Here is a 13,961-nt window from a genome sequence, read left to right as displayed (position 1 = left end):
AAAGGGCATTGGGTGTCTTCACGCTCTTTCAAATGTGTAGAAAGAAGTGTCTCTCAGCCACGGGTCCTTCGTGAGGACCACCTGCTCCCACATGGTCTTCTTCTCGATCATCTTCCTGGAGCTGGCTCGAGTAGGTCAGCAATGCCTGGTGCCCCAAGTGCTGTTTGAGACCCTCAGAAGCTGCCCAATTGGACCCAGAGCCCTGGACATTTCCACTCCTTCATGCTCTCCTGGGCTCACTATGCGGTAGTCTCCTCTCCTGGAGAAACTTCCTAGATGGCAAGGGAGGGACACCCAAAAGTGAGGCTCTGGTCCCCTGGATGAGAGTGGGAATCTGTCTTGCAGAGAGTTCTGGGGTGAGATGTGATACTGTAGGAGCTGACCAGGGGCTCAGAGGTACCAGCAAGGTGGGATTGGTCACCATGCCCCTTTCCCTCTTGGTCTGGTCCACCCTGGTTCAGGCACCTGTCCTGGTCATCTCTCTTCCATCCTCTCTACCACAGTCATGCCACTCCCTCAGGAAGGGCTGCCAGGTTAACTCGATAGAAAGCAGGGCCAGTTCAATGTGAATTTCAGATAAACAAGTAGTTTTAGTGTCCATTTGCCCCATGTACTCCTGGTGTGGTGCTGTAGGATCAGCACTGGACTGTGAACTACAAGGTTGGTAGTTCAAACCCACCAGCTGCTCCTCAGAAACCCTACTCAGGCTCACCCTGAGTCAGAATCGACTCAACGGCACGCAACAAATAACAACAAGGTTTGGCCATTCAATTCTCAGACTTGATGTGACATCTTAGAAGTTCTTGAGTCTGAGCAAAATGAGGAACTTCTGCATGTGGTGTTTCATACAAGTTCTCTCCCATTGGACCTGTCATCAACACCTCAACCTGTGCCATCAGGACATGGTGGGGCCTCAGGGTCCCATGCACTCCCTTCCGGGTCTGTCCTTGACCTGCTTTCTTGGGATGAACATGGCCAGCAGGTCTGATCTGTTCTTCCAGTCCAGGGTACTCAGCCATGAGATGACATGGTCCAAGACACTTCTATTGAGAGCCCTGTGCCCTGGGAGTTAGAGGGTCAGATCGATGTCTCAACTGCTTCTGCTGGTACAGAAACAAAGTTATCGATGCCATTCTCCCACGTGGACTCCGTCTAATGCCTACTCCTCCCCTGCAGTCCTACATTACCTGTGCCCTGGGCATCCAGTTCGTGGGCTACGTGATGATCTGCTTTGCAGGCACCGACGCGTTGTGCTCCGTTCTGTATGGAAGGCTGTCCCAATACACCGGGCGTATTGCCATCTTCTCAGTAGGTAGGTGGGCATGGCCAGGTCAGCCTGAGCGAAGACCAGGAGAGTCAGCATGTCCCGGGCCCCAAGGGTGAGCAGCAGCCTACTCAAGGGTGGACACTGAAGCTGTGACTCCTGCCACATCTGCACATGGTCACAGGAAGGCACACCTTGATGTCCCCACCCCTAAAACCACTGGTCATCTCCCTCTTGGTGGCGGTAGACACGCATGTCCCTGTGGCCTCCATCCCCCATGTGCTATGACAACAAATGTTCATGTGTCCTCACCTAAATGCACCCGATGGTGGTGGATGCTCACCTCCACAGGACTGCAATGTTCACAGGAAGGAGGCCACCTGTGTCCTCACCTAAATACACTCCATGGTGGTGGGTACTCACATCTTCCTCTCCTCCCCAACTCCCCACACACAGGTGCGCTGGTCCACCTGTGACCCCACCTAAGCCTACTCAATGGCAGTGGATACTCAGACCCCCTGACCTCTCCCCCTTTGCAGGAGCACTCATCCACCTGTGTTGCATCATCGCCCTTCTTCTGTGGAAACCGAACCCTGACCAGCTGGCCGTGTTCTTTGTCTTCTCTGCCCTCTGGGGTATGTCGGACGCTGTGTGGCAGACCCAGAACAATGGTGAGTCCAGGCCTGGCCCAGGTAGGAACAGCAGTGACAAGGAGGAGCCCTGAGGGGTGGGGGTGAGCCCCACACAGGGACAGTGGGACTGGGCAGTGGGAGGCCATGAGCTTCTTGGTCTGAGGCTCCCAGTGTGCATTTACTGAGTTCATGATGCCCAAGTCGAGCCCCACTCTTTGAGGTGGGGGCTCCTGCTGTCACGGTCCATGGTCCATGACTGAGCAGAGTCCAGGGGCCCTGACCCAGGCAGGGGACAGAGATGAGTCACAGCTGAAGCTCGGCGGGAGGGGACACTCGGGATGGGGGGCGGGCTCATTGGAGCACCAGGTGGGGCCAGGGTGGCTTCTGCAGAGAGGCAGCTGCAGTCAGACAGGAACCTGAGGTGGGACGATTGTGCAGCAGGGTCAGGGAGTAAGGGCCTCTGCACCACGACCAGGTTCTGGGAGGTGAGCAAAGCAGGCAGTGGGACCCCTTCCAGGGATGGTTTACCTGTGAGGGGTGGGCTTTGTTTATGTTTCTACGATGAGATACTAGGAAACCTACTGCTGTGTGTCCATTCTGAACCACAGCGGCCCTGCAGGACAGAGGAGAATCGCTCCTTAGGGTTTCCGAGGCTGTCATGTTCTCCCATTGCAGTTCTCCTTTCAATGAAACACTGGTTACCGCTAAGTCAGTGCGTCACCAACGGCACCCCTGTAAGATTTTCAATGGATAGTTTTTCAGCAGTAGATCACCAGGTCTTTCTTCTGACACATTTCTGGGCAGGCTCCAGCCTCCAGGCCTTCGGTGAGCAGACGAGCACACTAGTTGTTTGCACCACTCAGAGACTCAGCCATGATTTGTCAGACAGCAGGAGAGAATAGTCTTGAATGGACCTAACTTTAGTGGATTTAAGGAATTGGAGTTTCATCCTTAGTAATGCAGGTGGCCTTTAGTGATGTTCTTTATTCAAATAGGAGCCCTGGTGGTGCAGCTTGTTAAGTGTTGGGCTGTGAACCTCAAGGTCAGGGATTCAAACCCATTAGCAGCTCTGCAGGGGAGACATGAGGCCGTCCGCTCCCGTGAGGGTTGACAGTCTCAGAAACCGTAGAAGCAGTTCTCCTCTGTCCTACAGGCTTGCTGAGTCCAAGGTGGCTGGAAAGGCAGTAGGTTGGGTTGCTGTGGTTCCCACGTGGCTCATGGTCACAGTCTGACCTGTTGGGATCAAGGTCAGTGGACCTATTTATGTACAAGTCATGCCTGATGGCTCCCATGTTGACTCAGAGCAGGAGAGAGGAACAAAGCTCACTGTAGCTTCTCTTGGCAGCCCAAAAGTAAACACAAGTGGACCTTCACACCCCATGTTGGAGTCTGAACTGCCTCACCCAGTCGGCAGAGCTGTCTTCAGCATGCCCGTGGAGACAGTACTGGCTGTTAGGTGCTGCCAGGCCTATCTCGCTCACAGTGACCCTGTAGGGTTTTCTCTGCTGTATCTTTCCCAGAGCACATTGCCAGATCTTGCTCCTGCAGACCCTTTTCTCCTCCTTGGGTGGGCAGCCTAGCATTTACTCATTGTACCACTCCTAGGGGGTATGACAGATACTCAGAATTTTACCAAGCTCAGCCAGCCTACTGTTAGAAATGCAGCTGGCTTCTCTGAAAGCATCTAATTTTTAAAACTTACCAACATCTCCAGAGTAAAGCTAGACAGAAAGTGTCATTCTCTCCACGTTTCCAGTGACCACAGTCACGAGCTCTGGATGTTCTCTCCCCGAGGGACCAGAATACTGGCCGCAGCTCCCCTTTCCCTTCTGAGGCAAAGCTGTAGTCAGCCCAGAGCGAATACAAATGTGTTGTAAATTGGTGTTGCTGTTGTTGCGTGCCTGCAAGTTGGTTCTGGCTCATATCGACCCTGTATCAGTTTCCCGAGGAGAAACTGGTGGGTTTGAACAGCAGACCTCATGGTGAGCAGTCCAGTGCTTATTCTATAGTGCCACACCAGAACACTATGATTTGAATATGGGAGGCTAAATAAAAATGAATTCCTAGATTTTCTTCAGAAAAGAGTTAAGTATTTTAATTCAAGAAAAGGGAAACCAGTTGTTATGGGAAATGTTAATTCTCAAGTGTCTGAGTATTTCTTTAGCGCCTCTTGTCATAACTGCAGCTGGCGGTGGCATTTCAGTGGCCGCCATGATGGTCACTGGTAGGCTTTACAGACGTGCTGCATGCTGTTAAGCAAACACATGTATTCTCTGACAGTTTCGAAGGCTAGCAGTCCAAAGTCAGGGCACCAGCTCGAGGAAAGGCTTTCTCTTTCTGTGTGGGTTCACAGTTCAGGAGGACTGGGCTCCTCTTAGCATCTGTGGGCCCATGGTTCCTTGCCAATCTCCATGAGTCTTGGCATCTGTTTTCTCCTGGGTCTAGGAGGTTCGCACTGCAGGAATCCAGGCTGCAAAGGATGCACTTAACATTCCAACTTTTCTTTCTTTGCAATAATACTATGCCCCTCAGATCTCTGCTGGCTTGTTTAGTCTCTTTTATATCTCAGAAGAGATTGATTCAACAAACAACCTGCCTCATTAACATTTCTTCCTCTAATCCTACCTCATTAACATTACCCCCCTAATCTTACCTCATTAACATTTCCTCCTCTAATTCTGCCAATCCATTTTATTGGGGCTCTTCCTCTTTTTTGTGGACCCTCCACTTTATCAACAATGAAGTCCTTCTCCAGCAACTGGTCCCTCCTGACAATATGTCCGAAGTATGAGAGACGAAGTTTGGCCATCCTGGTTTCTACGGCGCATTCTGGCTGCACTTCTTCCTACACAGATCTGTTGGTTCTTTTGGCAGTCCATGGTACTTTCAATATTCTCCTTCAACACCATAACTCAAAGGCATCAATTCTTTCTTAAAATTTCATTCCATAAACAGCTTTATTATCTTCTTATTGTTTTAGAATTTTCTTGAGCTTGTAAAAGAACCTTTCAGAAGAAGTTCTTCATATTGTAAGATCAGGATCTCTAATGTTTCTTATCAGAGATGATGTGCAAGAAGCACTCTCACTCTTGGCTTCCTGAAAGTTTAGAGAAGTCATGTGGAGGAGAAGGCAAACACATCACATAACCAGAGAAGGCTGTAGAGCCAGGGGGACTGATGGCCTATTTCTTTTTTTTTTTTAAAGTTTTTATTGTGAATTGAGTGAAAGTTTACAGGGCAGGTCATCAGTTTCACATTCAACAGATCATATCCTTTGTTTAGTTACAATGATTATAATCTCCTACGTGTACCATCAGTTAACAGTATTTCTCTCTCTTCATTTTAGCTCTTTATTTTAAACACTCAAGCATATATAATAATTTACACCACCAAAGGACGCATTCTGCAAGTCTGCCTCCTGGCTGCCAGCTCTCAGTTCCTCTCTTCCCATAAATCTAGAGTCTTCAGCTTTTCCCTCTTTTCATATCCGCATCTCTGCCTCCATCTCTGGTGTCATTGCTTCTCTGGATAAGGTCTCACATTCCGCTTGTGCTCTTTTCCCTTGATGGCCCTAGGATCCTCTGTTTCTGGACTGTAAGATTAACTACTCCCCCACTTTTGTTCCAAAGCTTCTACCTTTACAATTGTGACAGTTGCAGTTAGTCATGATAACAATTACTCACTATTGAATCAATAAGAATCTTATTCCCATCTCTTTAAATGCATCAGTTCTTCTATGGTCTTTATTCATTGTCCAACTTCTGCATGCACATGAGGTTGTTGAAAATACCATGATTAGGGTCACGTCCCTTAGTCCACAACAAACTAACATCTTTGCTCTGGAACACTTTAAAGAGGTCTTGTGCAGCAGATTTTTCAGTGTTGCCCACCTTATTGGAATGGCCATTCAGTTGTGCCACGCACCTTTTCCATTACTATATTCAGTTAAGGGTCCAGTAGACCCCTCCTGCCACAGAAATAAAACAATCTACCAAGGATAGCCACAGCCTCTTGACTCAAATTTCCTTCCTTAGAGCTAAAGATGACGTCTTTAGAATCATATCAGAAGCTGACTAAGCCCCAAGATCTCATTATTTAGTTCTCCTTGGACCTCTCCTTTCACTGGGAGGTGGAGGGGGCAACAGACTTTAGAATTAGAAAAGGAATTAGGAGGGTGTTTGTCCTCAGCAGCAGCTGACATGTATGGACACCAAGAGCTCTTCCCATGTCTTTAAATACACAGCAAAGTTGTTGGACACTTGGACAACCACCGCAGAACATTCAGGAAGGGGAGGTAAACGCACTCTGGGCCTGGTGCAACCCACCCAGGGGGTTCCTGGGAAGCAGAGTGCTCACACGCTACTCACTCACAGAAGCAGTGTCTTTTGTACTAGCTGGGCAGTTTTCCTCCTGGGACTTGCTGACATATTGCTTTCTCCCACCTGCCTGTGACCTCACACTTACAGCCATGCCCACGTGGGTGGCCAGGTGAGATAACAAAGGCCTGGAGCCTCCTCCACTTGCTGAGAACGTTCTCTGGAATCTGGTCTCCCACCTCACCCACCCTGGGAGAGGCAGGAGACAGGCACAGGTGCTGGCCGCCTGGGGGAGGGACTGCACGACTATGGCCTCACAGCTCAGTGTGGTTGTTGCTAGGCACCAACTCATGGGGTTTGCTAGGCTGTCTTCATCATCAGGTCTTTCTTCCTAGGAGCTGTAAGTTGAACCCTCAGCCTTCGGCTAGAGGTTGAGTGTTTAACTATTGCATTACCATGGCTGTTTACAGCTTCACGTTGGGCTCTAGTTACTGTGTTCCCAGTTGCTGTCAAGTCCACTGCCTCCTGGCACCCCCGTGTATGTCAGAGTAGAAGTGTGCTGATCTTCAGAAGTCAATAGCCAGGTCTTTCTTTTGAGGTACCTCTGGGTGGTAAGCAGCTGAGACTTGGCACATTTGCACTGCCAGCATTGGGCTGTAGGGGAACTAGGGAACCCTGTATGGGACCATTCTGTCACTCTCCTGTAATCGTGGGCCTCTGGGCTGCATCTGGTTACATGCTCAGCTTCAAACCCATCCAGAGGTGCCTTGGGAGAAAGTCCTGGTGATCTCATTGGAAACTCTGTGGGGTATAGTTGCACTCTGACAGAGCAGGTCTGAGAGCATTTACACAGCCAGTCAACTGTCCATGAAGTACTGTCACCCCATTCAGTGACTTATGGTGTCACCAACCCCACCCCCCATGGACTTCCTCCCAGCCTCCCATGCTGGACCATGTGTCTTAGCAATCTTTATCAGAGTTGTTGTTGTTGTTGTTATGTGCCATCAAGTCGGTTCCGACCCATAGCGACCCTGTACAGGGTTTCCGAGGGTGTAAATCTTTACGGGAGTAGAAAGCCTCATCTTGCTCCCGTGGAGCGGCTGGTAGTTTCGAACCGCTGACCTTAAGGTTCACAGCCCGATTCGTAACCACTACGCTACCATGCATTCTAAATATAGGTGTAAATTGATTAAACTGAATATTTCCTAGATTATATGAATGTGGTTGTTGTTAAGTGCCTTAAGGTTTCCAAGGAGCAACTGGCGGATTTGAACTGCTGACCTTGTGGTTAGCAGTACAGTGCTTATCCTACAGGGCCAACAAAAGTCCCTTGTAAAACTTTTTTTTTATTTTTCTTTAAAATTTTTTTGTGTGTGAATTGAGTGATATTTTATATGGGAGAACATCAACTTTACACTCATTCTAATGTATTTCATTTCATTGCAGTGATTACAATCCCCTCCATGCATCATCATTCAACAGTATTTGCTTCTATTCCCTCTGGGGTTTTCTGTTTTGTTTTTGATGTGTACACCAAAACACTAGGGAAGATACAATCATTCAAACACCCAAAGGGCACACCCTACAAGCCTGCTCCCCGGCCACCAGCACACAGCTCCTCTCCATCCTTGAGTTTAGAGACCTCAGCTGCTCCATGTCTCCACGTCATTATCTCTGGCATCACTACTTCTCTGAATAGGGTCCCACATTTTCTCCCATTTTTTCCCCTTTATGTCCCAGGGTCCTCCGCTCCTGAACTATAGAATTAGATCAACCACTGCCCCCTTTTTGCTACAAAATGTCTACCTTTACATTTGCAACAATCGCCATTAGTCATGATACCAATTATTCACCTTTGAACCACATGAGTCTTATCCCCATCACCTTTCACCAGCTCCATCTAGACAGGTTGCAAGCCACTCAGTGGGGATTCTACCTTCCCCAACACCCTCTGGAACTAAACTCCCTCTTGAAAACTTGTAAGCCAGTCACTTCATGCCTTCATAGCCACACACACCCCATTTTAGGTAAGTAAAACCATTCTTATTGAACTATATTACTAATTACAACATTATTCGTGTTTGATTTTTCTCCTTTTCTTTAATTATTACTTCATTTTCAAAAAAGTTGTTGGTAGAGGTCCACAAATGCTATCACAGTGTTGTAGTGAAAACCATAGAACATGTCAGCACAGAACATGATGCAGTGTGGGCAGGCAGAACCGCGCACAAGTTGAAGCATCATTGTAACAGTGCTGGCAACAGTTGTGAGCCGAGTACATTAGAAGGTTCAAAACGAAAGTCAGCACAGAGTTTTAGCCTTGTAGGTGTATGGATGGGATATTTTATTAAAAACAAATTTCAGCAGAAATATGTATTTTGCAGTCATTTTGGTTTCAGACACCCCATCCCCATCAGTGTCCCTGCTATGAGGTCACTGGATGCTGTGCTTGAAGCATGGGGGTGCCAGGTCAGTGTGACACAGGATGTGTCACAGACCAAATCTGAGTGCAGGGAGGGACTGTGAGGCACGGTGCAGTATCTGCTAGCTTTCCTCACCTTTGGGGACAGCTGAGTGTGTTTCTGTTTTTAGGGAAAGCAGTAACTCCAAGTGTGAGGTGTTGGGTACTGGAGCTGGGCTCTCATTGGGAAGAGTTTGTGGTGGCAGTTTGGGGACATTAGGGTCTCCAGGTGAAGGCCAACTCAGGGGCCAAAGTCTTCATTGCTTTCATCCATCCTCCAAAGGCTTCATGCTGGCGACTTCAGTTACAGCAGCTAACCCATTAGGCCAGACCTTGGTTTATTGTGCTTGGCAGATACTGACTTATTTTTATACAAACTGAATGTTTGTGGCAACGGTGCCTGGAACAAGCCTACGGGGTTCTGGCAGCTTGTGCTCTGTCATATTTGGGTCATCTCACAGCTTCTTCATCCTGCTGCTGCTGCTGCTGCTGCTGGTGGCAGTGTGCCGTGGAGTTGGTTCTGACTCACAGTAACCCTGCACAGGGTTCCAAGGCTGTAAGTCCTTACGGGAGCAGAAAGTCTCATCCTTTGTCCACAGAAAGGCTTATAGTTTCGACCTGCTGACCTTGACGTTAGCAGCCTGACTCGTAACCTCTAGGCTACACTTACCAGTGTAGTGTGGCATTACTTAGATACGGACTTCGTTGTTGTTAAGTGCCGATGAGCTGGGATACTACCAGGAAAGCAGAAAATTCATGTGCCTAGCTTTATTTCAACCTTCACTTTATTGTGATGGTCCGGAACCACATCCACATCTCCAAGGTCAGCCTGTTGCTACCACTGACTAAGGCTGCTTTACTCTCACCTGGGAGCGTCAATCATTTACAGGCATACCCCATGGTGGGACTGTTCATACTTGTCCTTTGTTGTCATTATTGTGGGGCATCTCCAAGTCAATTTTGGCTCCTAGCAACCCCATGTGACAGAGTAGAGCTGCCTGTGGGGTTTCTAGGGTTCTGCTTTTACAGAAGCAGTGGGTGAGTTCAAACTGTAGGCAAGTGCTTAACCACTGCAACACTGGGATCCTTTATCATATGTTAAGTCCTCTCTAGCCAATTCTGATACACAGCAACCCTGTGTCGTGTTTCTAAGGAGTGGCTGGTGGGTTTGAACTGCCGACCTTGCGGTTAGCAGGCCCATGCTGATCCTACAGGACCCCCTTAGGTTGGTTCTGTTTATTGTACAGCTGATGGGTCTTCACGCTAGAGGGAGTGTGATCTGATGTGCTAAATTCCACACAGCAAATTGGTTTTTTTTCAAAGGAAACGTCTGGATTGGTTTGAAGAAAGATGAGGCTGCTAAAGAGCAGCACTCCTTTCAGTAATGATGAAAAGACTTGCGTCTGGCTTCTGCTTTCCGCATGTTCACGTCCCTGTCTCCTTTGTAGCTCTCTATGGTACCCTGTTTGAGAACAACAAGGAGGCCGCCTTCTCCAATTACCGTCTGTGGGAGGCCTTGGGAATGGTCATCGCGTTTGGATACAGCACGCACTTATGCGTCTACATCAAGCTCTTCATCCTCCTGGGAATCCTGATTGTGACCATGGTGGCCTATGGCACCGTTGAGTACATGGAGTCTAAGGCCCAAGCCAAGCCACTTCCAACAGAGGAGACCAACCAAGCACAGAACACAGAAAAACAAACTTACATGTGACAGCGTCAACCTTTGTGGCAGATGAACCAAGGAAATATGAAGACACGAGTTTTATCTGAAAAGGCCTCAGGAAACACAAGTGATCCTTCACAACTCTTTCAACAATATTTTGTCATTTTGAAGACTTTCTCTAATTTCCTTTTCTATGTGATGTCTGTTCTAACAAATGAACAGAGAGCAAAGGTTTCAAGTTAATTTCAGAGGCAAGCTTCTACAGGAGAAAGAAGCTCTGCTTACAAGGTTTCAATGAGAACTGACTTAGAATTGTCGAATTTTACCTGTTTTCGTTGTTGTTATAACTGTTGTTTTTTTAAAGTGAAATAATGCGTAAAATAATGTAGTCGAATACCACATTTCTACAGATGGGTAAACTGATGTCCACAGAAGGAAATTAATTTTACCTCACGAAGTCAAATGTGATGCAGCTGGGTCTAGCATTAATGGTTTTAAGATTATGATAGATGAAGAGTTTCTAAATAAATGCAGTTATAGTATGGACTTACATCTTGTCCAAATACTTTTACTCTAAATCCTCCTCTGCATAGCACACACAAAAATGATTTCATCTAATGAGTGAGTGATTCAAGGTGTTGCAGATTATTTGAGGCCCATGATTGTTGTTAGGTGCAGTCAAATCGGTTCTGACTCATAGTGACTCCATGCACAACGAACCGAACATTGTCCGGTCCTGCATCCTCACAATTGTTACAGTTGTGCCCATCACTTCTGCCACTGTGCCAATCTATCTCGAAGGGGGTCTTCCTCTTTTTTCTTTAACCCTCTGCTTTACTAAATAAGATGTCTTTCTCCAAGGACTGTTCCTCCTGATAACATGTCCCAAGTATAAGAGACAAAGTCTTGCCATTCTGGCTTCTAAGGAGCAATCTGGCGGTACTTCTTCCAATGCAGATTTATTTGTTTTTCTGGGAGTCCATGGTACTTTCGGAGTCCTGGTGTGGCACTGTGGGTTAATGCGCCAGACTGCAAAGCAGTTTGAACTGTAAGATTGGCGGTTCAAGCTCACCAGCTGCTCCTCAGAAACTTTATGCAGGGTCACTATGGGTCAGAATCGACTTAATGACATTTCCCAACAACAACAATGGTACTTTCAGTGTTCTTCACCAACACATTAATTCAAATGCTTCAGTTCTTCTATCGTCCTCCTTATTTGCTGTCCAACTATTGCATGCAGAGGAGACAACTGAAAAGTTCAAGGCTTGAGTCAAGCACACCTGAGTCCTCAAAGTGATGCCTCTGCTCTTCAACACATTAAAGAGGTCTTGTGCAGCAGATTTGCCTAATGCAGTACACCGTTTGATATCTTGACTGCTGCTTCCATGAGTGTTGATGGTGGATCCAAACAAAATGAGGTCTTTGAAAACTTTTTCTCCACTTATCTTGATGTTACTTATTGTTCCAGTGATGAAGAGTTTGTTTTCGTTACACTGAGGTGCAATCTATACTGAAGGCTGTGGTCTTTGATCTTCATCAGTAAGTATTTTAAGTCCTCTTCACTTTTAGCAAGCAAGGTTGTATCATCTGCATATCACGGGTTGTTAATGAGTCTTCCTCCAATCCTGATGCCATGTTTTATTTCATATAATCCATCTTTTTGGATTATTTGCTCATCATACAGATTGTATAAATATTATGAAAGAATACACACCTTTCCTGTTTTTAAACCATTCGGTGTCCCCTTGTTCTGTTTGAACAACTGGCCTCTTGGTCTATGTACAGGTTTCTCATGAGCACGATGAAGTGTTCTGGAAGACCCATTCTCTGCAATGTTGTCCATAGTTTTTCATGACCTGCATACTCAAAAGCCTTTGTATAGTCAATAAAACACAAGTCAACATCTTTCTAGTATTCTCTGCTTCCAGCCAAGATCCATCTGACCTCAGTAATGATATCCCTCATTCCATGGCCTCTTCTGAATCCAGATTGCATTTCTGGTAGTTTCCTGTTGATGTACTGTTACACTGTTTTAAAATTCTCTTCAGTAATGTTTTACTTGCTGGTGCTATTGATATTTTTTGATGATTTCTACATTCCAATGGGTCATCTCTCTTTGAAATGGGCACAAATATGGATCTTTTACAATCAGTTGTCCAGGTAGCTGACTTCCAAATTTCATGGCGTAGATGAGTGAGCACCTCCAGTGCTGCCCCAGTTTGTGACAGATTTCTAATTGTGTTCCATCAATTCCTGGTGCCTTGTTTATCGCCAATGCCTTCTTCATTGCAGCTCACACTTGACTTGTTCCTTTGGTACCATCAGTTCTTGATCATATGTTAACTCTTGAAATTGTTGAACATTAACCATTTCTTTTTGGCACAGTTACTCTGTATTTCCTTCCGTCTTCTTTTGGTGTTTTCTGCATCATTCAATATTTTGTTCATGTTATTGTTAAGTGCCATCAAGTTAGTTCTTACTCATAGCAATACTACATAGGGTTTCCAAGGAGAAGCTGGTGGGCTTGAACTGCTGACCTTGCAGTTAGCAGCCCAGTAGTTGCCCTAGAGTGCCACAACATTACTCCTGCAGCATTGCAATTGGACGCTTGGATTTTGTCTTCAGTTCTTCAGCTTGTGAAGTGCCGAGCATTTTCTAACTCCAGGTCTCTGCAAATTTCTTTGACTTTGCCTTCTTGAGGTGCCCTTTGAAATTTTGTATTTAGCTCTTTTACCTCATTTCTTCCATTTGCTTTAGTTTCTCTACGCTCAAGAGTAAGTTTTAGAGTCTACTTTTATCTTCTCTTTCTTTCTTGTCTTTTGAATGACTTTTGCTTTCTTCCTAGATGATGTTCTTGATGTCATCCCACAACTCTTCAGGTCTTCAGTCATTAGTGTCTAATGCATTGAATCTTTTTACGATGGTCTCTCAATTCAGGCTGGATATATTCAAGGTCCTGGAGAAAGATGAGGCTTTCTACTGCTGCAGAAATGTCTAAGCCTTGGAAACCCTATACAGGGTCGCTATGAGTGGGAACGAACTCCACTGCACTTAATAACAACAAGACATATTCAAGGTCATATTTTGGCTCTCATGGACTTGTTTAAATTTCCTTAAACTGTAGCCTGAACTTGCATAAGAGTGACTGATGGTCTGTTCCACAACCTACCCCTGGCCTTTTTTGGCTGATGATACGAAACTTTTCCACCATTTTTTCCCACAGATGTTGTCTATTTCCTTCCTGTATATTCCTTCTGGTGAGGTTCATGTGTATAGTCTCCTTTTCTGTTACTTAAATAAGTTATTTGTAATGAATAAGTCATTGGTCTTCCAAAAGTCTATCATGTAGTCTCCATCATCATTCCTAACACCCAAGACGTATTTTCCAAATGTTGATCCCTCCTCTTGGGTTCCAGTGGTGAGACTGGACCTCACCACTGGACCAATAAGTAACATTCTTATCAACGGAGAAAAGATTGAAGTTGTCAAGGATTTCATTCTTCTTGGATCAACTATCAACATTCATGGAAGCAACAGTCAAGAAATCAAACGACGTATTGCATTAGGCAAATCTGCTGCACAAGACCTTTTTAAAGTGTTGAAGAGCAAAGATGTCAGCTTG

The 13,961-nt window shown here is 46.2% G+C and overlaps 1 protein-coding gene across 1 annotated transcript in view; it reads left to right on the top strand.

Moving 5' to 3' along the window:
- The window catches only part of UNC93A (unc-93 homolog A (C. elegans)), a 36,493-nt gene extending 26,106 nt beyond the window's left edge, over positions 1–10,387 (top strand). The window contains exons 6-8 of the mRNA XM_006871193.1: positions 1,177–1,312; positions 1,804–1,935; positions 10,122–10,387. Coding sequence (XP_006871255.1) covers positions 1,177–1,312; positions 1,804–1,935; positions 10,122–10,387 — 534 coding nt within the window. The remainder of the gene's footprint in view (positions 1–1,176; positions 1,313–1,803; positions 1,936–10,121) is intronic.
- The last annotated feature ends 3,574 nt before the right edge of the window (positions 10,388–13,961 follow it).

This window comes from Chrysochloris asiatica, unplaced genomic scaffold (genome assembly GCF_000296735.1).
Source record: "Chrysochloris asiatica unplaced genomic scaffold, ChrAsi1.0 scaffold00162, whole genome shotgun sequence".
NCBI classification, from domain to species: domain Eukaryota; kingdom Metazoa; phylum Chordata; class Mammalia; order Afrosoricida; family Chrysochloridae; genus Chrysochloris; species Chrysochloris asiatica.
Note: the sequence above shows the minus strand (reverse complement) of the source record. Positions and strands in the feature narration are given on the sequence as shown.